This window comes from Papilio machaon, chromosome 24, assembly GCF_912999745.1.
Source record: "Papilio machaon chromosome 24, ilPapMach1.1, whole genome shotgun sequence".
In the NCBI taxonomy this organism is placed as follows: Eukaryota; Metazoa; Arthropoda; class Insecta; order Lepidoptera; family Papilionidae; genus Papilio; species Papilio machaon.
Genome location: NC_060009.1, coordinates 3741728 through 3767956, shown reverse-complemented (window position 1 = coordinate 3767956; position 26229 = coordinate 3741728). Strand labels below are relative to the sequence as shown.

Genomic DNA, 26229 nt, shown 5'->3' with positions numbered 1-26229 from the left:
TAAAAATTAAAAAATAATATTGTTTTGTGATTAAAAAATAAAAATCGAAGTGTTAACTTTTCGCGCTTTAAGTATTGATTGACTGATTTTTGAATTTGGAACGGTTTCTTTTTTTTATCAGCCAGCGTGTCTGTGTTGTTGGTGTGAAGTTTTTTTTTTGAAAGCATGGATTCGTGGGGGATTCTGAACGTTGATACTGCAGCCATTGCTATCTCAAGGGAGGATAACATGCAAACTAGTTTTCGACGTAAACATCTCATAGTAAGTATTGTTTATTTTAAAGAAGTATTTTGCAGTGCAATGCGAATTTCAATATTAGGTATACAGAAATTTATACTTATTTTATACTAAAACAAATCGATTCGATGAAGAAATAGAAATATTATGTGGAGTTTAACTATTTCGTCGCATACTCTTTGTATAATTTACGGCACCTCATTAGTTATAACAATAACCTTTAAATTTCTTCAAAAGTTCAAACATAATAAAAATTCCATATTAATTATACTCGCAAGCCACAAGGATAATTTTAAATATAAATGTGAAGGAATACATTGGTAGGGTTAGGCCTAAGAAGAGATGGATAGATTGCGTCAAGGTGACATGTTCAAGAAGGGAGTGATGATCGATATGATGGAAGATAGATCGAAATGAAGGACAAATACTTGGTGCGCCAAACTTACATATAGTGGTATTAAAAAATTACACTAGCTAACTCTATTCAAGAACATTAAAGGCCGGCGATGCATACGCAGCTTCTCTGGTTGCTAGCTTGCTGCTCATTTGCTCGTTATGCTATAAAAAAAAACCATTGCAAAATGAGCTAGGATTAGATTCGAACTTTTAATGTCCATGTTACCGCCATATTGTTTATCAGACAAAAAAAATCGATGTTGAAATACGCTAAGAGCTGTTTTAAAATAAATTAACAAACAAATGGCCTCAATCAACGTGAAATCTTGCATTCGTTTTAATGTCAACGAACAAGTCAACGAAGACGTTCGAAAAATAATAAATTTCGTCCGACATGTTGGAAATACTTTGTAACCGTAAAATTCCAGTACAGTAACACTTGTATTAATATATATTGTCGTCCCTTTCATACTCTTTCACAAAACAGAGACCGCAATATGTATTACTAAAAGTGTCGTAGCAGTGGAAAGCTACTGTCAAGTTTACGTACAGTCTACTCTTGGCAAACGAGAGGTATTTCCTGGACGCATGAGTCACCACAGCTGAGGATTATTGGCATTTTTGTGTAGCCGGCTATGAATTTTAATTACCAAATCGTTAATTATAGCGCCCGTCTAGATTCTTCGTCAACAAAATTACCTAAAGTTTTATAACTGAAATATTTATAAACTAGTGGTGGCCCGCGATTTGGTCACCGTTGTACCTTCCCGACAAAGTCTCATCAATATCGGCCCAGCCGTTTTGGAGATTGTTCGGAACAAACGCTAACTTGCGGACGGACGGACAGACAGACATAAATTGTAAAAATTGGTTTTTCGTTATAAGTCAAGCAAAAATATTAGGATCACGAAATTTCATTTTTTTAATATTACGTACAGAAACTCCAATTTGATTAATTGTATTGATGAATTGTCAGATCTACCTATAATATGTCCAAAGTCAATTCTGTGCTGATTATAAAAATGGAATAAGTTCTAGTAATTATTTAAAGTCCAAGAAATCCAATTGAATGTACACTAACACGATTTCCTAACTACTAACATAACCTTAATCTTACTAACGTTGAATCAGCTGTTGGTATAGCCTTTGGCTTATGGCGATGATGTGGGTGATGTTTTTTATGTATTGAGTTTCTAGCAAAGGATATCGTAAAGTTAAGAATGTAAACATTTTGTTTACATTACGTGTCTACTATTACAAGTTCTAACAATGATGGTCTCACTCGATCAACATTTGACTGACAGCCAAATTAATTGTCTAACCAATGCAGCCAAATAACATGACGCGATGATGGATCGAGACGGGCATGACATTTCAATTGCATTGCACTGTGTTGTAGCGATAGTGACTGTGTTTTATTATGCACGTACTATCATCAGGAATCACGACTTATAACATTTTGACAAAGTCCTATTAGTACTAGCTGTCGTCCGCGACTACGTCCGCGCGGAATTAAAAAAAACGTAATAAGTAGCCTATGTGTTCTTCCAGACTATGTTATAAATATGTGCCAAATTTCATCAAGATCCATTGAGCCGTTCCAGAAATACCTTTAAAAAAACATCCATCCATCCATCTAAACATTCTCATTTATAACATTACTAAAAAACAAATAAAAATGTCATTACAATGATTATTATTATTAACAAGATAAAACCTTACTCTGGTTCGTATTTAATATATATTTTTATGTAAATATCAGAAATTAGAAAATAGCTTAAAATAAAATACAAAAGTTTCTCGCGGAAACAATTTATTTTGTACTAGCCCGCCATCTGTTGATGAATAGATTAACTACTAACAATTTCAAAAATATAAATGAAAAATTGCTAGTTTTGATGCCTAGAATTGTCCCAAAAATTTATTTAGTAAAAGTACAAGAATTTATGAATTACTTACCAAAAAGTATCATTTTTATCTTGCTATTTCTTTATTGCACAATTTTATATCAAAATTGGCAGTTTTCGCTTTTGCAACAATGTGGTGTAAGGCTTTTTCAGTCGAAATATTGAGGCAAATTATAGAATATTTTAGATGTACAATGACGTCAGAGTTGCATTCCAAATCTTATAATTCACTCAATCTTGGCAAATATTCACGTATAGCGTACGACCGTAACCTATATTATATATTATTAATATAGTACTTAGCTGTCAGGGTCTTAGATGCAAAATTACGGTACGATTAAAAGTATTTCACTGGTATTTACAATATCTGTCTACAAAGTTATCTAATTGGTATTATTCGATACAATCTGACATTCAAATTTTCCCGCCTATTTTGAACCACAGAGTATACAAATGTAATATAATTATTAAAAAAGAAATAATAACCAATCAATCGGAATTTAAATTGTATTATTTTAAATATCGATTGTTTGTAAATGTTTTGTTTAATTACAAAAGATTCATTAACCTAAAATTCTAACCTATCATATTTAACGTAGATTAAACCCCGTTTCGACACCCAGGCGTTTACAAAAATAACTACAGCATACCTTTTTATAGAACGCAATTGAGTTTCTCCGTGTATCGTGTATTTGTATTGAAATTGTGTGTGTTTATTAAAATTAACGTGTGCTGTGAGAAATACATGAACTAGAATGGATATATCTACAGATGTTTGGGGCCAGTTGGCTCTGGAAGCCAGTCAGGTTTATCTGACTGAAGGTGGAGTCAGAAGTCCTTTTGCTGGCACGGTAATCTGACTATCATGATGATGGGCTTTGTTGTAGAATATTTCGTTATTTTATGATGAAATCAAAGTTTACATTCATTTCAATGCTTGTATAAATAAGTAGAATTAGAGAAACTTAAAGGAATACTAATATTAGATACGAAACTAGGGTATACGGATAAGGAAGATTGACGGTCTGCTTCCTGTATGTTTCTTAGACCTAAATTCCCCTTTAAAACATACTGTTATAGCTGTTTTATCAAAGATAATGACAGAGATAACTATGTGTTTTATACCGAGTTGTTGAGCTCAGAAACCTATAGTTAGTTATGTAATTTGTATGGTTTCTAAGTTTGATGAATACAATTTTTGATGTTCTAGTACTGCATTTAATGAGAACAAGGTGTTAATATTATACGTCAAAATGTAATTTCTCTTTTCAGACCATAGAGAAGCTTCCGGACAAAGTGTTGTTGAATATTTTCTCGTACTTGAGCCACCGTGAGATATGTCGGATGGCAACGGTCTGCAAGCGATGGCGCATGGTGGCATATGATACACGTTTATGGACCCACGTCAGTCTTCGCCCCGAAATATCCGGCTTGCACGTCGGTGAGTGATACTCTTTTTTTTTTGTCATAAAATGACCTGCTTTCTGACAGCTGTCAGTTTTTGTGATATGCTCCGATATCTCATTCTATGGGAATCAGAATCGGAATCGGATTATACGATTTTCATACAAAAAATATTGACCATGTTACCAATTGTAAGAACAATAATTTTCATGTAAATATATGGTTGAAATAAAATATTTATTTTTATTTTTCAGGTTCACTGGAATCTCTTTTGGCATTAATATCTATAAGATTTGGCCCTTCACTACGTTATATTGAATTGCCGATAGAATTAATTACACATACAGTGCTGCACGAATTAGCTGCTAAATGTCCTAATTTAACACATATGCTATTGGACTTTAGTACAGGTAATTTATTAATATGTTTTTATTACATTGTATTGAAAAATATTGTGTGCCTGTGAAAATAAAATAGCAATATATTACAGCCATGCAATTGCACGACTTCTCTGAGATGCAGGCGTTCCCCACCAAGCTACGATACCTTTGTATTTGTCTATCTGAAGTTATCTTTATGGAGGGTTTCATGAGAAAAATTTATAACTTTATAAACGGACTGGAGATATTGCATTTAATAGGTACGTGTTATATTTTGATACTTTAGTTAAATAAATTGAATGCTTTTGAAAACTTTTACAATCTTACTTGTTGTTTTTTGCTCTTAAAGTGGCAAGAAATAAAAATTATTTAAACGAGTGTTTATGGAATCTTATGACTTTCTTCTTCTTCTTCTTTCTTCTTCTATGATCTTATGGAATCTTTATAAAAATATAAGAATTACAGCAAAATAGAAAAATTACATTTGGAGGTGCTGGGATTTGAACCCAGGACTTTCAGCATGCGAAGCAGACACTCTACCACTGAGTTACACCCCCGATACTTAGTGTGGTGAAAAACACGATAATAAAATAAATCCATGTAAAAAAATATGTAGATATTATATGGAAGAAAATGAAAATGTTAACTAATTTCACTTGAATTCAGAAAATAGTTTAGCTATTACATTGAATTTATCACTATTTTAGTGGTTTAAGGTTAGTAAGATTTCTATATTTTAATTTATTATTTATTTCTTAATAGGAACATATGAAAAAGTAGAAGAAGAAGAGGAAGAGATCTACGAGGTGATCAACGTGCACAAGTTGAAGTCAGCGACACCCAACCTTAGGGTCATCAACCTTTATGGAATCAACTTTGTTGATGACTCACATATAGATGCGTTCAGTTCAAACTGTATACAGGTAATTTGGTTATTACAATAACTGTTTAGGAACGCAACGAAAACAGATTACTAAAGATGTGTACACACTTAACATAATTATGCTTCCTGATATTTGGTTAAAGATGTGTACTACACCAAATAATTTGAAGAAAAAATCTCCTTGTAGTTTGATGAAACTTTTTCATTCAAAAACTATCTTTAAACATAAAGCTATAAGGTATATTTTTATAGTTGGAGTGCCTGGCGGTGAACTTCTGCAACAAGGTAACGGGGTCCACCATGAAGACGCTGTTCCAGCGCTCACGTCGGCTAACCTGTCTTCTTATGAACGGATGTAGTTAGTATATCTCATTTTAGTTCAAAGCCAAAATTAAACAGGCCATAAAAAGTGGTAATGTAACGTGAAAAAAAAAGTTTTTGATTGTAATCCTATGGTATTCTTGTATTTTAGTGCAAAAATGTTCAATTTAATAATGGTTAAATTATACTACAGGTTACGATCTGTTTCCTTCGTTCTAGAAGGATATATGTAGAATAAGTGTCGTAAGTTAATAAAATTAACCTACTTTCCATTTCCCAGGTCTACAATCAGAGTATGTGATGCAAGTGGAATGGGAGAAGTCATCTATACAAGAGCTGGATGTGACAGCAACAGACTTGTCTACGGAATGCCTCATAGATATGCTGACACGTATCCCTGGACTGCGGTTCCTTAGCGCGGGTCAGATTAATGGGTTCAATGATTCCGTGCTAAAAGCTTGGATAGAAGCTGGTACTGCCAGGTAACCAATAAAAGACGTTCAGTGTGTGTGATAGTGATTCCTGACCTAATTGTGTGGAATTAAATATGTAACTTTATTTTTATTTTATAACCGAGTATATGCTAGGCATTCTATTTCATATGTTGCATATGACAGCATGTAATTTTACATTATTCAAAAAGAGAGTTCGTTATGAGAGGTTTAAATGGTAACAAATAATTTGTCTTAATAGCCCCCTGAGATAGTGTAGCTTCCCAAGATTGAAAGAATATTACAAATCAGTTCAGTACCTTCCTATTTAGTGCAAACAAACAATCAAATCTTCCTCTTTATAATATTAGTATAGATATGAATTAAAACATAGCATTTTTTAATGTATTTGCGGTTTACATTTGTGTAAATTTAAATTTGTTGTCGAACATGAAAATAAATGGAGTTACGTCTACTAATAGATCCATATTTCCAATTTATTGTAAACAGTTTTCTTCCCAAGCACAAGTAGAATTCAAACGCGTAGTAAATAATCCATTTCTATCATACCAGGAATCTAGTAGCTCTGGACGTGGATTCATCAGACAACTTGACAGATGAGGCGCTGCACCGCTTCCTGTCCCGCCACGGCAGCCAGCTGTGGGGGTTGGTGCTGAGCGGCATGCCGCACATCACCGATCAGCTCTGGCAGAGTGTACTGCAGCTGCTCACCAATGCCAAGTCAGTACCAGCCTAAGGCGGAGCGAGTAGATTGTATTTAATAAGAAAAGTGATAGCAGTAAATCGTATTCATCCGATCGGCGTTTCGATGGATAAAATTGTATTTGTAAAATGAAGAGAAAGGAGAAACTAGAAATAAAGAGAGAGAGGGGAGAATAATCGCTTTGAACGCCCGCCTTGAGAAGTCGTGAGTGAGATTATCTTGCGTTGCCTTTTGTTTTGTGACGTAGAAGATGGTAATATTATAGGTTAGAACGTTACATTGCATCGATCCTTTGCTGGACAAAGTCCTCATTGTTATCGACCATAAGTTGTTGAACTGGGACATTCTTCGACCATTCCTACAATTTAGATCATTATTTTACAGAATTCTTATAATGGGGACTCAAGAGAGGCTTGGAGTTAACATCCATGTTGATCAGGTAAGGTGATTATTAGGTGACTAACATAAGATCTAATATTGTCATGTCTATAGAAGTTGACCGTGAAATTCGCATATTAAGATACGTATGCAGATGATCATAACAGGTAATTTTATCATTATTCTGAGTTCTAAGAGTATGGAATAATCTAGAATGTTTTTCCAACAGTTAATGGACGGCATCGCAAACAGCTGCCCTAACTTGGAACGCTTGGAACTCCGCTGGGATCCTGAGAACTTGCGTTTCAGTGACAAGAGTCAAAAGGCCATTGATATCCTTCGAGTCAAGTGTCTCAAACTAAAATGTCTCGTCTTAAGGTAAAGAAAACGAGCTTTCTCTAATTTACTACTAGTATTTCTTACAATGAGATCCGTACATCTGTAATAGATCTGAGGGTAGACCCTCAGATCTATTACAGATATTTTTGAGAACGTTTTCGTACCGTCATCGAGAAAATTTGTACGAGATTTGTTGATGTTCTTTACACCTGGTAGCTGAACAAGTTCTAAAACAAATTTTGTCAATGATGTTACGAAAACGTCTCACGAAGATTCATGATAGGCACCCTGATTGTCTTTTATTGTAAGTGCCCGTGTCCACTTAGCGACTGCCATTAGTGGTCGTGGGTTTTATTTCGAAAAACTTTAGAAAATGAAACTCACACTCACTCGATCTGTGGCTCAGTAGAAACAAGCAGTAAATTTTAATCTAATAAGACGCTTGTTTACCTTCTTATACTATCAAATCTTTGTATGGCATGTACAAGCCTCAGCATGCACGAAATCTTCATCAGCAGATGTTGCCTGTTAGAAGAGGGGAGTAAAGTAAGGGAGGAATAAATATTCATCATCAACCTGCCCTTATCCCTATGGAGGGTCGGCACAGTATGTACTACTCCTCCATACATCTCTATCAGCCGTCATATCTGAATTTACCCCCTTCTTACGCATATCCTCTTTCACACAATCCATCCATACTTTCTTTGGTCTTCCTAATAAATATTAAGATAACAATAATAATTCAATAGTGAAAATACCTTTATTTCTATCAAGTTGAAGTTTTCTTACAGCTTGCCGAGGTATATTACTTGATATATATTTTTTTATCTTCCAGCGATGGCAGATACTACGAGATAGTGAAGGCTAATTTCGAGCGTGCAGACCGACTGACCGTCGTGAGGACGTCCACTAACTGTCGTGTATCTAACTATTACTTGCTTTCCAACTATAAGGACCTTATTTTCAACTAAGTTTGTTTTGTGCGATTGCGGTGGAAATGCCGAGAGCCTGTAGGCAAAAACCTTTAAAAAATTTTGTACGGTATTGTTAATGTATTTTATCAGTTAAATAAAATTTTCAAACTACCTACGTGTTATTATTTTTAGACAAATAACTGGTTGTATATCTGATAGAAATCTTTGACTAGCTACCTCCTTTATAAGATTTAAGGTTATGGGAAAATCAAAAAAAAAGCAAACTATTAAATTAATCGTTTATTTACAATTCAATGAAAAATTACAATTTTTATAATTTTTTTCTTCGTCCTCATCACCGCATTAGTTTAGAATTTTTTTAAAAGCTATTTCTAAATAGCTATTTACAAATAGCTTCGCTTACTTTTGCAACAGTAACGCTGTTATATTCAGCTTAAGCGGGCAATGCACTAGCGATTTTTATTTGCATTTAAAATAATGTGAACATTAGTTTAGACAGCAATAAAGATAAACAGGACTACGCGAGACTAACTTAAGACCTAACAGATGCCGCACAGTAATTGTACCCACACGTCACAATACAAAATTTAAACTTCAAATCACAGGTAGCCAACCGATTTCGTTATATATTTGTATATATATATATAGAAAAAACAAATAACTTACTATACAAAAATAAAATTACCACTGAAAAAACTCGGATTCTAAGACTCATTATTAATTAGTTTTAGTCTAGGTTTTGCAAGTGTTCGTCGATCAGTCACCTGACGCCATCGCCTAGCAACAGATCGGGCTCCTCTTCAAGGAGGAGGTTCTGATTGTTGCTGTTCTCTTCGTTGCCGGCCTCTGAATTATTATCTTTGTTCGGGTCATTGTCAATTTTATATAATATATCGTGGCACAATGGACACCTGTCCTGGACGTAGAGCCATTTCCTGAGACAGACGCCGTGGAAGTAGTGGTTGCAGCGCGTTATCTTCGCCGAGTGCATTTCCTGGTAGCAGATCGCGCATACGTCGTCCAGTTGGTTCAACTGGTCGGAGGAAGCTTCCCGCAGCGAGTTGATCTTGTTGACCGCTGTCCGTCGCTTCATAAATACCGACCAACCAGCGCGCGCCTCGCACCAGATGTTGAAGTACGCATGAATACACATCATCACAGCACGAATCGCACCGCCCGACTCGAAGAGTAAAATCCACGCTCCGTTGAAGAACAGAAAGATCCCGAAGCAGAATTCGATCGTATTACCGAATGCGCGAATGTAATACACGTAATCGTCCAACTGCTCCCAGAATGTACTTCGGTATGCGTCTATTAGGAACAAAGAGTATATCATTAGACTAACGACCACTTTGACGACCACTTCTATGCTGAAAGCGCTAACGGCCAGCAGCCAAGTGGAAACGGAATGTTGGGACCAGAGATATACCAATAATGATATAGGGAAGAGAATGAGAAAAGCACACACCCCCAGGGCGCGCACGTGTCGGTGTGTACTGGGATTGTGCGAGGCACTCAGAGACATCAGGATAGGATTTACTATATTATGCAAGAAATGCAACAGCGCAGTAAAGAGCAGACAGAAGTTCCGACACAGTCTTATAAACCTTTTCTCAGGGTTTAATGAAGTTAATCCGGTCTGAAGTGCAAGTATGTAAAACAGTATCGCTGAGACGGTGCCTATACTTTTGTCTTCCTCCTCATCTGTTAGCAGAATCCATTGGAAGAAGTTGCCGATGTAATGACAGAAGAAAGATATCACCGACGTCATTCCAAGTACGGCCGTTATTGTCTCGCATCCCGTCACCAGCAATGATTTCGCCATAGAGGCGAGAGATTGGACAGCCAGGAGTGTTGACACCTTAAGAGCCTCCTCTGTGTCATCGTCGTAGTTGTCTACGAGGAGCAGGATCGCATGTTCGGCCACTCTTAATACCCAAAACACTCTCAACACGCACGGTACGTTGAGGCGCATCCACTCGGTCTCGACCAACGCTGACAGGCCGTAGTTGCTGACAAAGAGCCTGCCGTGCTGGTAGCCCGTATAGATGACTTGGACTATGGTGTAGGCGGAGTACCAGAGGACGTAGTTGATGAGGAAGAGAGGCAACAGCGTAGAAAAGACCGGTGAGTGATGCAAAAAACTCGGTGGCACGGGAAGCATCGCGAGGAACGACGGCGCCATGAAACTGAGAGGCAGCATCTTCTGGATCGTTTGGTGGTGGGGTCCAAGATGGACATTCTTGAAGAGATACGACAGACTATATTGTATGACGAAGTTCTGTATGACTAGGAAGCCAGGGCCGTCGAGATCGAGTAGATTCTTGACGTTTAGGTTGAGAATGTCTTCGAGCATGCTTGCTGAGGGCTGGGCAGAGGCGACAGCTTGTGTCAATGCTTGGATCTGCTTGATGGCCGACACGTTGATCCAGTAGGAGATGAAGACAATGCCAAGCGAGATGATGTAGAGGTACACGATGACTAGGTGCTTCGTATAAAGCACGAACACGCAGAGCGACGACATGCATCCTGGAAAGAAGAACAATTTAATTAAAGTAACACGTACCGAATAACGAATTTTCATTTTATAGAATGATACCAGCTGTACACGGGTAACGGTAAATTTGTCGACTTAAGATTATAAAAAATATCTTTGGATACAGCTTAAATTTTACCCGTAAATAATCAGATGAACACGGAAATATTGATAAATCGCCATAAAACGAAGAGGAAACGTTTAAAGGCTACTAATTTATGGCATAACTTATCTAATGTTGCTTACAAACGAATAAATAAACCATTCAACATCATCTTTTCCAAAAATTTAAGTAGTCGTAATGTAAATTGTTATTGTTTATTATATACAGATAAAATAAATCGTAGACATTTTCACGAGTAAGAATTGACATTACTCTTTTCAAATATCTTGGCAGCCCAACTCTTTTCATTCCGACATACGATACACCTCGAAATATTAAACGAGTCCGGACGTTTTGTAATATGTTAGATCTACTCTAATCTTCTACAACTCACTTGACCTTGCTAAAATTTATTTAAACATATAATGCTCAATAGAATGACGTCAGAATTAATATCAAGAATCCAAACAAATTAAACTACAGAAACACTATCTAATAGCTTTTAAGCGTAGCCTTAAAAATATGTAAATTTATCAGCTTCATTCATAGAGTCAGTAATAGGAGGTCTGAAGTATGTAACTTATCTACAGGGTCTAAATTTAATTTCCTGTCGAGACTAAAAACTGGACAACTTTAAAAGATCGTCTCTTAAACGTGCAACCTCATCTATTTAAACCACCAATCACTTTTAACTTTCTACTAAGTTATATTCAACATGATTTGTATATTATATATAAAAATGCAGTCGCTTATAACATCATAAAGAAACTAGTAAGAAACGTTTCGCATATTCCCGTTTTAATGCGGTATCGTGCGCCAAATACCGGATTACGGATATGTGAATTACGCTTAATAAAGAGTTTGAAACGAAAAGCAGGTAAAGGATATCGTTGTTTCTAAATAACCGGCACGTAAGATTATTTAAAAAATTACGCATTCGAACACTAGTAAGATATTATTTGGTAAAGTATGTTTAGGTGACGATTTTAATTATGATTGACTAACTGTCGCCCGCGACTCCGTTGGAAAAAAGCTAATTTCATAGAGATCCGTTCTGGAGATGTCTTCAAGCAAACATCCATCCATCCAAACATTGGCATTTATAATATTAGTAAGAAGTAAGATTTAAGTTATTTATTAGACACATAAATGTTATTTTGGTTATAATACATCTTACAATACCGCAACGAATAATGTTAGGTTAGATAAGTACTGTAAGGTTAGACTGGAGTTGAAAATAAACAAGATTAATATAAACAGACAATAAAATAAAGACTAAATTCCCATTCAACATACAATTCTTTTCAAACATCTTGGCGGCTCTAGGTCATCGCCACGCTTTTTATTAATATCATAAGGTGGTAAACGAGCAAGCGGCCACCTGAATCCGCCTAAATAACGAAGCGACCGCTGCCCATTGACATCCGCAAATGCAAATATAATACGTTGCCTGCCTTTAATCGACACAGGAGGGGACACACAGGAGGGGACGCACAGAAATGCGTTCGTCCTCTTCCTATGCGTCCCTTCCTCCGGTAAATCCATTTCCACTTCCCACTTTTTCCTTATAAGAAAAGGGTGGGAAGGGAACGTGGACTAAAAATTAGGCCTCCGGCACCACACTCATCTGACGAAACGCGGAATTGCTTCCACTTGACACCGGTCTTCTGTGTGGTCGTGGTATTTCACTGAGCGAGGCCAATTCGTGCACCCAACAATAATTGTTGTTGCGGGATCTACCACTGTTAAAATTGCGCAGTGCCTTCCCCCCACATCCCGCTACACCTCAAATTGTGTTCTGCATAGCAACTCACGGGAAGTTACAAGCCGCCAAGATATCAGTAAAATATTATACCAAGAAAAGTACACTAGAAAGATGTTTGAACGACCGATGGTATTCCAGTATTTCTGTGCAGTAATTTAAAACTTACTTAATAGGTTCCGATAAATAACCCTTTATAATTTTTAACATCAAGTGCAAATATAACATAACTTCGAGAATAACTACAGGATGATATAAATTTGATAAATATAACCTTATAAGAACCAGTTTCATCAGGTATTTTTATTTTAATTGGACCTATGTACCGGCAAAAGAAACAGATATGTGCATGAATATTTTTAATATCGAAAAATATTCAACTTACTGTAGAAGACGAATATGTACATATTATGTCCATTCTATATTGACTTCCAAGAGTATAAAAGCATTACTCAGCATATGCGAATGCAGGTGCGAATCTTCATTAAAGTGGTCTCCGGATTTTCATGTCACAGTCAATGGTTTTGTTTAGAAGTTTAATATTTAAAAAAAAAACAATTAATAATATTTGACCCAAAGAAAGTGTTATCCTGTCAGTAACTATTAGCGCAAAGAATAACGATCTCTTTGCCATTGTTATAAGGTTTAAAATATCTTAATATAATATTGAAACTTGCAATGTATTCAGAAAACTGGTATATTGAACATGTTGCTAGGACATCGATGGTGGGGCGAAAGAGTCTTGAGACCTACATATCAAAGTGGCTAAGTACCTTTACTAGTGCTAAAGGAAAGATTTGACGAATTAGTTATTTCGCTAACGAACCATGAGTTTGCGCTCCACACAAAAACCAGTAAAACATATTCCTATCTCTATTTTTTCAAAGCGAGAGGGACATTTTATGGTATACTAGTTGTTTATATATTTTATTTATCTAATATTACATGATAATAATGTAGGTTATTCTGATAAAGTAGTCTAATCGTTATTACTATTCTATCTCTAATATTTTAAATGCGAATGTTTAGAATCTAAACTTTAGATGGATGGATGTTTGTTTGAAGGTATCTCGAGAACGGCTCAGCGAATCTTAATGAAATTAGCCACAGATTTAGAACATAGTCTGGAAGGATACGGACGGAGTCGCAGACGACAGCTAGTACATGGTATATAATTGAAAATGATTATTGTAAGTTCTGTCTACCGTTTAGGATTATAGGCGTAAGTGTATTTAGGATACTGCACCTATTGGCATTTAGAACCACCACAAGAGTTTAGGTTTAAGGTATTCTCGCCTCGGTACCATGTTATATTACGTTACTAATTATTCGCTTCAGGTACGTATAATATTAACGTTAATTTCACAATATACCTTGTTTAGTGGTAAGAGAAAAGGTGACTTTAAAAGACTTTTATATCACAAGGTGGCAAACGAGCAAGCGGGCACCTGAAAACGAGTTACTAGCGAAGCGACCGCTGCCCTTAGACATCCACAATTGCAGATGCGTTGCCTACCTTTAATCGACAGAGTGAACGCACACAAAGAGGATATATTACCTCTTCCTATACGTCCTCTCCTCCGTCGAATCCACTTTCCCTTCCCATCCATTCTTTATAAGAAAAGGGTGGGGAGGGAACGTGGACTAAAATTAGTCCTTCGCCACCACATTCATTTGGACATTTGTAAGTCACTCGGGTTTTTTAGTTTTATAATTAACAAATTAATTATTTTCACCGAAGACGTTTTTTTTGTAACATTGAACAGGCTGACTGTGACGTCATCTGTATAGGGGCGGATGTTATTGTAACCTTGGATTTCCAGGGAAAAAACAGTGAAAAAACATATTGTCGTCTCTCTTATTCTCTTTATGAAATATAACACGCAAATAAAAAGTATTCTAAGTTAGATTTATTCTCTCCGAATTTCAAGATTTATTTGCATTATTAATTAATGTAAAAACAATTTACTGCAAACACGTATATTTGAATAAGGAAATGCAGAAATAGAAATAGCGGTATTTATCTTTTTAAATCTTACATTTATTATCCAAATTAAAAGGAAAAAGATTTCTAAAAATTACATTGAAATGAGAACGTACCTTTTTTATGAAAAATATAAACAGGAAAGTTTATCTATTCATCTTACGAATAAATTTACTTCTAGATTAGACGTGCTGTTTTTAACGTTAATTTCACCAACCTTGAGTGTTAAGACAAAAAACCGCCGTTATTTTTAACTAGGGCTTTAGTTCTGGTTGGTAACTTTGCAAGCGAAGTATTATTCAAAGCGTATCGGAGTCTTCACGGCCATTGATAAGCAGGCATTTATTCTTCAAACCAAAAGGTTAAAGATAAGAAAAATAATTATTGCAAATAGTATTTTATCAAGGCTCCGCTAGGGGTCGTTATTTTCGTTTTTGACAGATAAAAATGGTTAAATTCAATTTATAATTCTTACTCATATTATAAATGCGAAAGTTTCGATGGATAAAATCTGTTAGAAGGTATCTCCAGAATGGCTGCATGGATCTCGATTAAATTTGGTATAGATGTAGAATAAATATGTACGTTTGATTCATATAATTTTACTCGATAACTGTGCATCAGTTTAATACATCTTATTGGCAAAAATACAGAACATAGTCTCGAGTAATATGTGAGATCTTTCACACCTTTGGTAAAATTCTGAGCAGACGAAGTCACGGGCAAAAGCTAGTCGATTATAAAATACATAACGAATCATATTGATGGTACCTACAGCAAAGAGCATACCTTTGCATAAGATACTTTAGTAAGTGTGTCACTGAACTCCTTAACAGTTAAACCGGTTTAAAAAGGTAAATAATCGATTATAAATAAAAAAGTAACAGAATGGTTTAATTTCGTACTCTCTTTGTGCTGTTATCATTTTATATAAGGAAAGGGGGTAAGTGACGGAAGATAGGATGTCTGGTGGAGGAAAATCGGGTGCTTCAACCTTACATAAGTGGGACAAGGACAGGGAGATGAAGATAAAGTGGTCAATTGAGTAGTGAGAATAATAGAGTTACGAAATAGTTAATAAAGAATGTTTAAATAAATATTATTAATCCTAAATTAAAACTATCCATCTCTAACTAGTTCTCATAGTCTAGTCTAGTTCACGGACATGAGTTCATAATTATGTCTTTATTTATTTTGCTATCCATACGAGGCAATCCGGAAGTTATGTTCACAAAAAGTAATCAATATAGATTAATAATTAAACCGGAAACGTAGCTAGCCTTGAATTTTCACATCAATACAAAAGCATAACGAAGTTGTCTATAGTAGTTGTAGCCTTGACTTATTATATGTATACAATTATCGTGAGTTTCGAATGCCAAAACACTTCTACGAAAACCATATATCTCATTTTTCTGGAATAGAATTACGAAAACGAATGTTCTTTTACGTCAAATTATATATCTATACTAGCTGTCGCCCGCGATTCCGTCCGCGCGCAGTTAAAAAAAAAAGGGGGGGGGGTTATGAAAAATAGATGTTAGCCGATTCTCAGACCTACTGAATATGCTCACAAAATTTCATGAGAATCGGTCAAGCCGTTTCGGAGGAGTACGGTGACGAAAACTGTGACACGAGAATTTTATATATTAGATATAGGATTTACACCTTTTCTGATAGAACTAAATGCGACAGCAGCGCCTCTTACCCAAAACTCATATCAGATAATCGAAACAACTGAATTATAATATTGCCATAAAACCGTTATGTAGCAAATAATAAGTTGTGTTTTTGAACAAAGATAACATCGAATTGCCATGTCATTCTATACAATTATTTTAAAGAAAAAAAAAAACAAATTATACATTGACATTGTTGATAATGGTATACTTAATTATTTTTACATAACGTTATCGTGGCATGACATTGAGGAGAATGCAAGGTGTGACATTGTATGACATCGACATACGATATTTTTAACCTATTGACCTAAAGGAAGGGTAAATTTTTTTGGCACATGTTTACTTTGTTCCAATTATCTTCTGTTGCAAACGAAGCACGTGAAATCGATTAAAAGTAAATCACGATTAAAACCTAAATCTTCCTATTAACGCGTAACATTATTTCTTATTGTCATTGTCTAAAGATCTGTAAAAAACATTGACGTCTACGGTTTTTTCTACACGAATGAGCGGGATGGCTATGTTTTTTAAATCGTGATGAATCCAACTGACTGTATGAGTATTAAAATAGAACAATCAGGGAGGCTAGACAAAGTAACGTTCGAAAGCGAAGTCGCTAATCAAAAAGTCAAAAATGTAAGGAAGTGTCAATAACTTTCGATATGTCACGTGCATGTTTCCTATACATTTTGAGACATTTTTCAATTCTACCAACGATAGCGATAATCGAATCTTACATTGTCTAGACTCGTAGTACAATTGGTCACTTCTAACCTAGTGCGAATTTCACGATGATATGGCACTTTGTTAAAAGTCACAGTGACTCAAACTATTGCTACTTGTTAGTGAATTGAATAACATTTTAAAACACTTAAATAATATTCAATTACTATCAAGGTTACATTCTAGATTTCTACATTAGAATATAAGACAAAAGACACATATTGATTTCATTCTATTTGTATTATATATATATCCCTTTAAAATTTATTTTCTATATATGTTGCCATCAGAATTAATGCATTCTAAATTTTATAATCTAACAATGAGAAGTAAGTATGATTTAAATTACTACAAATAAACACAGTGAGTTAAGATTGTTTAAAAACATGCCACATTTACAACATGGAAACTATCCAAAAAATTACTGTAATAATCTTCTTACTAATATTATAATGCAACAATTTAGATGGATGGATGGATGTTATTATCTATCTTCAGAACAGCTAAACAGATTTCACTGAAATTTGGCATAAAGAACACAGTCTGGAAGAACATGTTTCTGCACAGACGGAGTTGCGGGTGAAAGTTACTAAGCATATAAAGTAATTCATTTAGTTTAAACTAGCCTAAAATGTATCCAATTGGTAAATTCACTAAATTTATGCATTTGAATTTATAACTGGCTGTCGACCGTGACTCCGTCCTCAAGGAATTAAAAGTAAAACTTAGTAAGTAGACTATATGTTCTTCCAGACTATGTTCTACATAGGGTTGCCAGGCATCCGGATAAAGACAGACATAGGTAGGCTTTTTGATTGCGTGTCCGGCCAAAATAAGCGGTTTTCCCGCTTTTGTTAGGCTTTATTACATTTCTCAAATGAGAGTGTACCTATTAATACTGAAACAAAATCCTAAATAATATAGGGTGTCTGACCTTTCTATCTACATGTCCGGCCAAACTGGCTGGTCTGTCCAGCTAGGTGGCCTGGCAACCCTAGTTCTACATCTGTGAGCCGTTACTGAGATACCTTCAAACAAACATCCATTTAAATTCGAAACATTTGCATTTATAATATTATTAAGATATTCTGTTCTTAGTTGTATTTTTTTTTATCTATAATTAATATAGTAACATATTATATAGAATCTTATCCAAAAATTATTAATTTTATAATAATTCATAATGATGTACCATATTTTTGTGTTTAAAAATTGACATATGCAATTACAAGGAATTATATGTTGAATCTAAACTTTTAGATATGATAAAATTTATCTATGAATAATTTGGTAGGATTGTTTTAATAATAATACATAGTAATTACATAATTACCTAACCTTTGCCTTTTTTATGTTAGTGATTACTTGAATATTTTCAAAAAACAGAACTAGGCTGTGTTTTTGTCAATTATAACTTAAGAAGTACATTTTTTAGTTATTAAATAATGATTATTTTATATTTAACTTGATGAGTCTCGTTTATTTTTCGTTTTGAAGGATAAATTCACATAAATAACAAGTCCTCAGACAGATTAAACTTCTGATGAAATTTGACACAGACGTAGAATATAGTCTGGAAGAACATATAGGCTACTTATTTTTAATTCTGCATGGACAGTTGCGGGCGACAGCTTGTAAATACATAAGGCAATAAATGATTGGTAATTCAGCCAGTTACAAAATAAAATTTAATTTATCATCATTACCACACATTTTTAATAAACTTTGATATCAGTGTTTAACAATATCAAATTAATACTTCCAGTATTTAATATTTCTTTCAAATTTTACATATTATCCATTATTGGCTTAATCTTCTCAAGTTTTTGATTCATATTCTTTTAAAGTGTGTTAAGTTACTAGTATCCAAAATATCAAATTGTCAAATTACTCACATGACACTCCGGGGAAGAATACAAAATGAATGACAGGCTATAAACAATAGTATTTTGTGCCTATTTGATGTTCGCCATTTTCACTAAAAGAAATGGACGGTGGTAGTGGTGAGAATTCAAAAGAATAACAGAGATAGAATAAACTGTTAGTAATATTACAACTGTTTAAAAAAAGAAGCACAACAGAGTGATATATACTGTGACAAAGTACAAATCAAATGACACTTTACTAGTCAGACTAATATTCATGGCTCCGACTACGGGAGGTAACAATGGAATTGTAAAACCCTCATATATAATTTTTAAAGAGACTTGTCAGTCAGACAAAAATATACAATACTCACATCTGAAGCACAATAAATAATGCAAGTACATTTGAGAATGCTAATGTATATTGATTAATATATAGAAATCTTCATTTTATATACTTGAAGATTAATACTTCATAGTTTGTAACCTCATGGTGACATATATACTCTTATCAATAATTTTTACTCATCATGATTTTTAATAGTTGTTTTTAAATTTCCTTTACAGTATGCACAATATTTAATACCTTATCTTTAATTTTGAGACATTCAAACTAGGAACATAATAATCCCAGAAAATTACTGTTATGTTTGGTAACATGTTTTTACAATTTCGTTATAGGTTACCTGTCCACTTATTGGATTTGTGTTTAATAAAATGTAGGTAGTTGAGTAACTATCTCTGTCTACCCCAATTAATGATGCATTGACTATATATTCTTTTAAATTCAACCAATACTTTAATACTTTGTATATTACATGTATATAAAAAGTGTTAGCTAAGCTACAAGTTTATATACATGTAAAATTTTATTTACTCATAAAATTCAAGTTCAAATTAAAGAATACAAATACCAAATATTTAAAATTAAAAAAATACTTGTTCAGGGTCTGCACACATTGTGACACTACCACGCCAGGTAAACAGTTTGCAAGATTGCGAAATGTCTTGCGAAATCGAAAAGGCCTTCAAATACTTGTTAGAATAGTTTCTAAAAAAAACTTACCTAAACAACACACGACGAATTTGAAGAAAGTAAAAAAGAATGCGTTATAAAAATTTGCATCGTAGTAATTTCCATCTGTTTCTGGTACGTCTACGTGATCCACCGTCACGTTGCTGAGCACCAGCACCTCCTCGCCGCTCGAAACCGGCAGCCCCAAGCTGATCTTCAGAAACTCATCCACCACAAAGAGCGGTGGAACACGTAAAAGCACCTCCACTAGAGCTAATACCTTCGACCTCAACGACATCATTCATTTATGCGAACCTTCACGCACTACCACCGACAATTTACAAAGCCGAAAAAAACGGCAATCCCGAAATGGAACTATTTAATAATGATATTATATTTTTTAATATTATCTTTATGATCACGTAATAAATGTTTCAAAATATGACTGAAATTTTTGCGACAATAAAATTTGACAATCAAGATTTGAAGTTGGCACAGATAAAGATTTTCAGGTATTTTTTGCGGCAAAGTGTTGCCACAATAAAAAATCGAGCATTATGTATTTTTCATCTAGTAACTGTTAAAAGGATTTGTAATTTATTATATTACGAGTAATTCGATTCTAGATTCCACTGTATTAATTTGGTTTTTAAATTTTTATTATTTTAATGCAAATTATCTTTATATACCCGACATACCGACTTCAGTGCCTGTGCCTGGTTCTATAAAACAATTTTTCGACAGTAAAATGTTTATGGCATTGATCTTTTTTCTTTACTTTTTATCAATGTACAATTTATTGGTACACAATTTGTCACTCAAGGTCAAAATCTATTTGTACCAATAAATTACAATATCATATTAACAGGTAGTATTCAAGACTAACATTTGAGATTATAATCCTCTCCAGGTCTGCCTAAGATTAGTCTTTACCTCGTGAAAATAATTAAAAAAAATCTTGGTAGTTAACGTCTTGTAATAACTACTTGCATCGACCTGTACGTGGCGGTCACTAGCGCCACTCTAAAACTTTTTGTGTTCTTCCTTCAATCTGATGATCAAGAGTTTTCTGCCCGGGTTTTTATGTAGTACCAATTCAAAAGTTGAGAAATTCTTAAATTTACTATGTACTTTAATTATTCTGCGGATTCCAGTCGTCGCAATTGACCATCTTACGAGTTGTTTTAATCGCCGTTAAAGCAAAGAATGAGGTTCTTTGGTTCTTTAAATAAAGTCGTGTGAATATAATCACTTAGAAATATTTTTAGTATATTAACTAGGCAAAGTAATATTTTTGACATATATTACTACGTAGTAGTATCTAAAGTAATATTTCACTTATATAGTTTTGAAATTTAATCTTCGCTAAATGAACTAAATAAGTGCATTTGAAAGCTCCCCCGTGATAAAGTCCGAAAAAGCCGCCGCCATGTTACCAATCGATTACAAGTTGTGAGGCTTCAGCATATGGCTTCTCTGTTCAGAGGTAAATTAAAAACCCTCCCGCTATTGTGCCTAGAATTGCAAGCTCGCTATTCAAGCTTGCGAGCTGTTAAATGTTTGTGCGAGAGAAAAATAAAATAAATACTATGATATATAAAATTGAATTGATTTTATAAGCTTTCAGCATCACAATAAAATTACAGTTACAGTTATTAAAATGTATACTCGTCAATACCGGATATAAAGAAATGTTTTTTTATCTGTAAAGGTATTAAACGAGCTAGAGGTCATCTGAATTCAGTGAAATAGCGAAGCGTCGCTGCCCATAGAAATTCTTACTTGCAGATGCGTTACCTACCTTTAATCGACGTAGGAGGAGACGCATATAAAGAGGATATTTCCTCTTCCCATCCCTTCCTTATAAGAACTGGGTAAGAAGGGAAAAAGAAATGATTTTAGTTGTTTACGCTGAAGGTGGAGGACGTTCCGATCCTAAATAGTTGAATCCACACCACCGCTAGCAAATTGCAACCGTCAGCGCCAAAATGGCGAAAATCAAATAAGCACGACATAACATGGTTTATAGCCTGTTCAAATACAGGTTTATACACCAGTTTGTGGAAAGTATTGGGAAATGCCTATATCCAGCAGTGGACAGACAAAGGCTGATGATGAGTGGTCTTCTTAGCAGTTGTGTCTTAAATGAAGTCGAATATATTTGATGTAACGACAGTTCACGCTAATATCCGAAATAAGCAGAATATCTCGAGGTACAATCTCTGACACAAAAATCATATATTTTACCCGTGTGAAGTTTGGGCGAGTAATAACATATAATAAATACAAATGAGTGTATGATGACAAGTTTTTACCTATAACCAAAACCGTGTCGTCGTTCCCGGCTTACGCAACCCTAAATGACAATGATTACCGGTATTTAATACTCCCACTTTACTTTGTGGCTTAAGGGTGCGTACAGACTAGTTTTTAATGTGCAACATTGTATTGTTAGAAATTGTACATCGAAATGTTAAAGTGCCCTTTAGAATATCTTACAAAATGTTTTATGTTTTTCTGAATCCTATAGAGAGTAGGTATAAAGCTTCAAATAATAAGGAATTAAGCAATGATTGTACTCAGATTGGACAGGACTATATGCAAGTGATTGCATGCAACGCAATGGCAATGCAAAATGTCAAATGTTACCGAGAAAATCTGTGAAAAACATATATCTTACTAATATTATAAATGCGAATGTTTGGATGGATGTTTGTTTGAAGTTATCTCCAAAACAGCTCGCCGGATCTTGATGAAAGTCGCCATAAATGTAGAGCATAGTCTGGAAGAGCACATAGGCTATTCACTAGGTTTTTTAATCCGAGCGGACTGAGTCACGGGCGACAGCTTGTACAAATATAAATACAGTTACTTATTTATGTTTTCTTATAGGATTTTTAACACCAACTAACCTGCTTGCTCGTTTTCCGCCTTATTCCTACTGTAAAACAAAAACATAAGAATCATAACATTTTTGGAATAAATAAAAACTGTGTATATACAACGCTTTATTTAAAAAAAGGAACAAAAATGAATATGGCGGCAATCTGTCAAGACACGCGCGCGCCACGCGTCGCTCATTCCCCTCCTTTAAAGATTAAATCTGAATCAATCGAGAGCATCCGCAAAGATAACTTGCGAATCCGCAATAAAATATTGAATTACACACATTATCTTTTATTTACATTTCAGATTGAGTCGTATCATTTTACAGGGAGCGAACAATCTGTTAAAATGTTATTGTTTTTGATGAGAACCACTCTGATGAATTGTTATCTATTTAAATACTGGGGAAGTTAAGAACCGCATAATATGTAACTACAATAATAATACTATGCAAATATTTTTCAATTACTAAAATTGTTAAATATAAAGCAGACAGTAAGTTAAAAGGATAAATACATTTTGTGTAGGTTTTTTCGGTATTGGAGATTCACGGTATAATTTTAGTTTTTGAAGTCTGTACGTAGAATTTTAGAACTCCTTGGAACTAGATTTAGAAAAAAAAATAGAACAACCTAAAAAAATAAGCTTTTCAAAGACAATTTGGCAAATGAATTTGACTTTAATAAAAAAAAAATATTTATTTACTTAACAAAGAGGAATAAAACTAAACACTATTTTGTAATATTCTACTTTCTAGATAAATTAAATATCGCACTCTCAAACATGATTGAGTGGTTAATTCAATTTGAAAAAAAAAACGCCCCAATTTTTCCATCATCCCCTAAACAAACAATGATTAAAAACCATACCTGTCTAGTGAGATCACAATTGCTACCGGGTACACTTGCTGTTTAGCTCGAGGGTAAACACAGGTGTAAAGTTTTTATTGTCAACGATTTTAAGGTCGAACGACTATTTACATTTGGATGAATATTGCGTCAAACAGAAGACCGTAAACTCTACCTACCCTCTGGATAACGTGCGTGATGGTGTTTGTGCATATTGTGAAAACTTTGATCCTGTTTCCTTTGTTTCTTTATTTTATTGTATTTTTAAGCGCCAATAGCCTTACAAATGCAGGATGCCTGGTCGTAAGTTCAAATCTAAGAATTTTATTATAATAATCTTAATTAACAAGCTTAAGCAAGACATAGTTAAATCCATATAGACCAATAAGCCTGACTGACTGAAACGTATAGGGTCACTTCAAAGAATACAAAAGATACTTTTTTAATCGGACCAACTATTTGGGCTCTATATATCTCATACGGAAAACGTAAACTTCTTGTATTTAATCCGTTATGAAACTTGGAATTTTAGCTTTTTAAATGTGTCTAATTCGTGTAATTTGATATTATTTCGCATAAAAAGCGTCCCGTCGATAGACCGGGAGGTGACGTGTGACGTTATGTCAGAGGGCGTCCTCTGCACTCCGGTGTCCGGTGTCTCCGGACACGACATCCGACACTTCCGTTTCCGAGCGAACGCAGGTGAGTGCTTCCGATCGATTTTGTTCCATGTCTATAGTCAACGTGTAAGCCTTTCCAATAGCCCTAATACTTATAAAGTTGTTTGGTAAATGGTAATTTTAATCGTAATTGTAAATCGTGATTGTTAATAATGAGTGGGTGAGATGGATTATAATCTTAGTATCTCACTAATATTATAAATGCGAAAGTTTAGATGGATGGATGGATGCATGTTTGTTAGAAGGTATCTCCGTAACGGCTGAACGGATCTTGCTAAAATTAACGTTAACATAGTCTGGAAGAACATATAGGCTACTTAACTACTTAAAAAGTTTTTTTTTAATTTCGCACGTACGAAGTCAAAGACACAGCAAAACAGCTAGTAAGATAAAAATCAAGGAATAAAATAAAAATAATTGTCAAATTAAGACGAAATTTCCGACAATTTCTATTTAAGACTAGCTGTCGCCCGCGACTCCGTCCGCGCGCAGGAAGAAAAAAACTTAATAGCGGTATGAATTTTTTCTCGCTTTTTAAAAGATAAGATAAATCCGTTCAGCTGTTCTCGAGTTTTAGTGAGACTAACGAACAGCAATTCATTTTTATATATATATATATAGATATCAGTTTGCGAGCATGGTTTAACATTTATTTTTTCATAAAACCAATCACTTTTTTAATTTAACTACACAGTATTCTTATGACGGCACAACCACGTCTCCTGCAGACTCAGTTTTTGCCATTTCTTATTAAAAATGAGAAAAAAATTGTTTATTACAGATCAATGATTCCATAGAAGCCAAATAACATAAGCGACGGATGCTGCAGTTGACAAAAAATCCGCGTTTCGCTGAGACGTGTGAAGTACTGAAGTTTGCACCGCGTGTGAACATACAGAATGCCTCGGAGCCACTCGGCTCAGTGGGCAGTGGTGCCTGTTTGATACCGCCCACGAAGTTACGATATCAATATACGTACATACGTTGTTAGAAGTTTTATACATACATAGACAAATTTATGTGTATAAATATAAGTCTTGTTTATAAATTTTAAGTCGTTTAATTTATGTAAAATATACTTATTGTGTACGAGTAGGTGATGTAGTTAAAAATATCTACTCGTTCAATGTAAAATTTGCGTAAACCATCTCTTACCTAAAAAACTTGAGAGGTGTCAAGGGACACCCGGATGGAACGAAGTTCCTTTCGATTAATTAGTGAAGGAACCAATGTTTATTCTATGAATAAAAAACTTAAGTCTTCACAAGAAGTACATTTTATTTCTATGAATTTTCGTTATATATTGTCACGTCGTTGCCATGGTGAAGTAGCGCACATTCGTCTTTAACATACTTACTATAGCAAAAAGTGTCGTGACAACTTTTCGTAAGAATTTTTTCCGTCTTCCGCCCCCTTTCACAACGCGCGATAAGGAACTTCGTTCCAAAAATTAAGATTTCAGAGATGACAGCTGATAGAGATGTACAGACATACTGTGCTTACACTATGTATCGAGAGCAGGCTAATGACGACTTTACAAATTTACAAACTTTAACAATATTAGGTAAAAATATTAATAGTAATAGAACGTAATTTTAAGTTACGTTTGTTTGTTTATAAACTTTAGAAATAAGCTTTGATTATTATAGAAAAATGAATATAATATGTGCCTTCCTTCTAAGAAGATAAGCCTATGTTATTGTCTAAGTTCTTAGTTCGAAGGTACCACGGGTATCGCACGGGGTTCACGACATCTGGTTGAGACGGGACGTGGAGATCTCGCATGACTTACTTCTACCTGGGTGGCCGC

At 34.6% G+C, this 26229-nt stretch overlaps 2 protein-coding genes and 1 non-coding gene across 4 annotated transcripts; 1 reads left to right on the top strand and 2 right to left on the bottom strand.

Moving 5' to 3' along the window:
- Positions 1 to 43: 43 nt before the first annotated feature.
- LOC106719054 (F-box/LRR-repeat protein 2) lies at positions 44 to 8403 on the top strand. 2 transcript variants are annotated; one of them, XM_045683982.1, is made up of 11 exons: positions 44 to 261; positions 3813 to 3981; positions 4199 to 4354; positions 4435 to 4584; positions 5087 to 5247; positions 5460 to 5565; positions 5809 to 6010; positions 6533 to 6700; positions 7068 to 7122; positions 7291 to 7439; positions 8236 to 8403. In XM_045683982.1, exons 1-11 carry the CDS (start codon positions 166 to 168, stop codon positions 8369 to 8371), a joined length of 1548 nt encoding a protein of 515 aa, XP_045539938.1. In that variant the 5' UTR covers positions 44 to 165; the 3' UTR covers positions 8372 to 8403. The 2 variants fall into 2 exon arrangements, with proteins under 2 accessions (XP_045539938.1, XP_045539937.1); XM_045683981.1 differs by lacking the exon at positions 44 to 261 and adding an exon at positions 3184 to 3391.
- Positions 4810 to 4881, bottom strand: Trnaa-cgc. The gene has a single exon. It is a non-coding gene; the product is annotated as a tRNA-Ala (tRNA).
- A 259-nt stretch (positions 8404 to 8662) lies between the features above and the next one.
- Positions 8663 to 20466, bottom strand: LOC106719071 (protein TRC8 homolog). Its single transcript, XM_014513319.2, has 2 exons — positions 20057 to 20466; positions 8663 to 10864 (listed from the first exon to the last, which is right to left on the bottom strand). The coding sequence occupies exons 1-2, from the start codon at positions 20304 to 20306 to the stop codon at positions 9096 to 9098; spliced, it is 2019 nt and encodes a 672-aa protein (XP_014368805.1). The 5' UTR covers positions 20307 to 20466; the 3' UTR covers positions 8663 to 9095.
- Positions 20467 to 26229: the final 5763 nt, after the last annotated feature.

Bases quoted from the DNA above. Each gene is read 5' to 3' on its own strand.
- LOC106719054 (XM_045683982.1), top strand. From the start codon at position 166: ATGGATTCGTGGGGGATTCTGAACGTTGATACTGCAGCCATTGCTATC. The intron at 3,982-4,198 runs GTGAGTGATACT...TTTATTTTTCAG, and splicing joins AATATCCGGCTTGCACGTCG to GTTCACTGGAATCTCTTTTG. The intron at 5,566-5,808 runs GTTAGTATATCT...TCCATTTCCCAG, and splicing joins TCTTCTTATGAACGGATGTA to GTCTACAATCAGAGTATGTG.
- LOC106719071 (XM_014513319.2), bottom strand. From the start codon at position 20,306: ATGATGTCGTTGAGGTCGAAGGTATTAGCTCTAGTGGAGGTGCTTTTA. The intron at 10,865-20,056 runs GTAAGTTTTTTT...TCTTCTTTCCAG, and splicing joins ATTCGTCGTGTGTTGTTTAG to GATGCATGTCGTCGCTCTGC.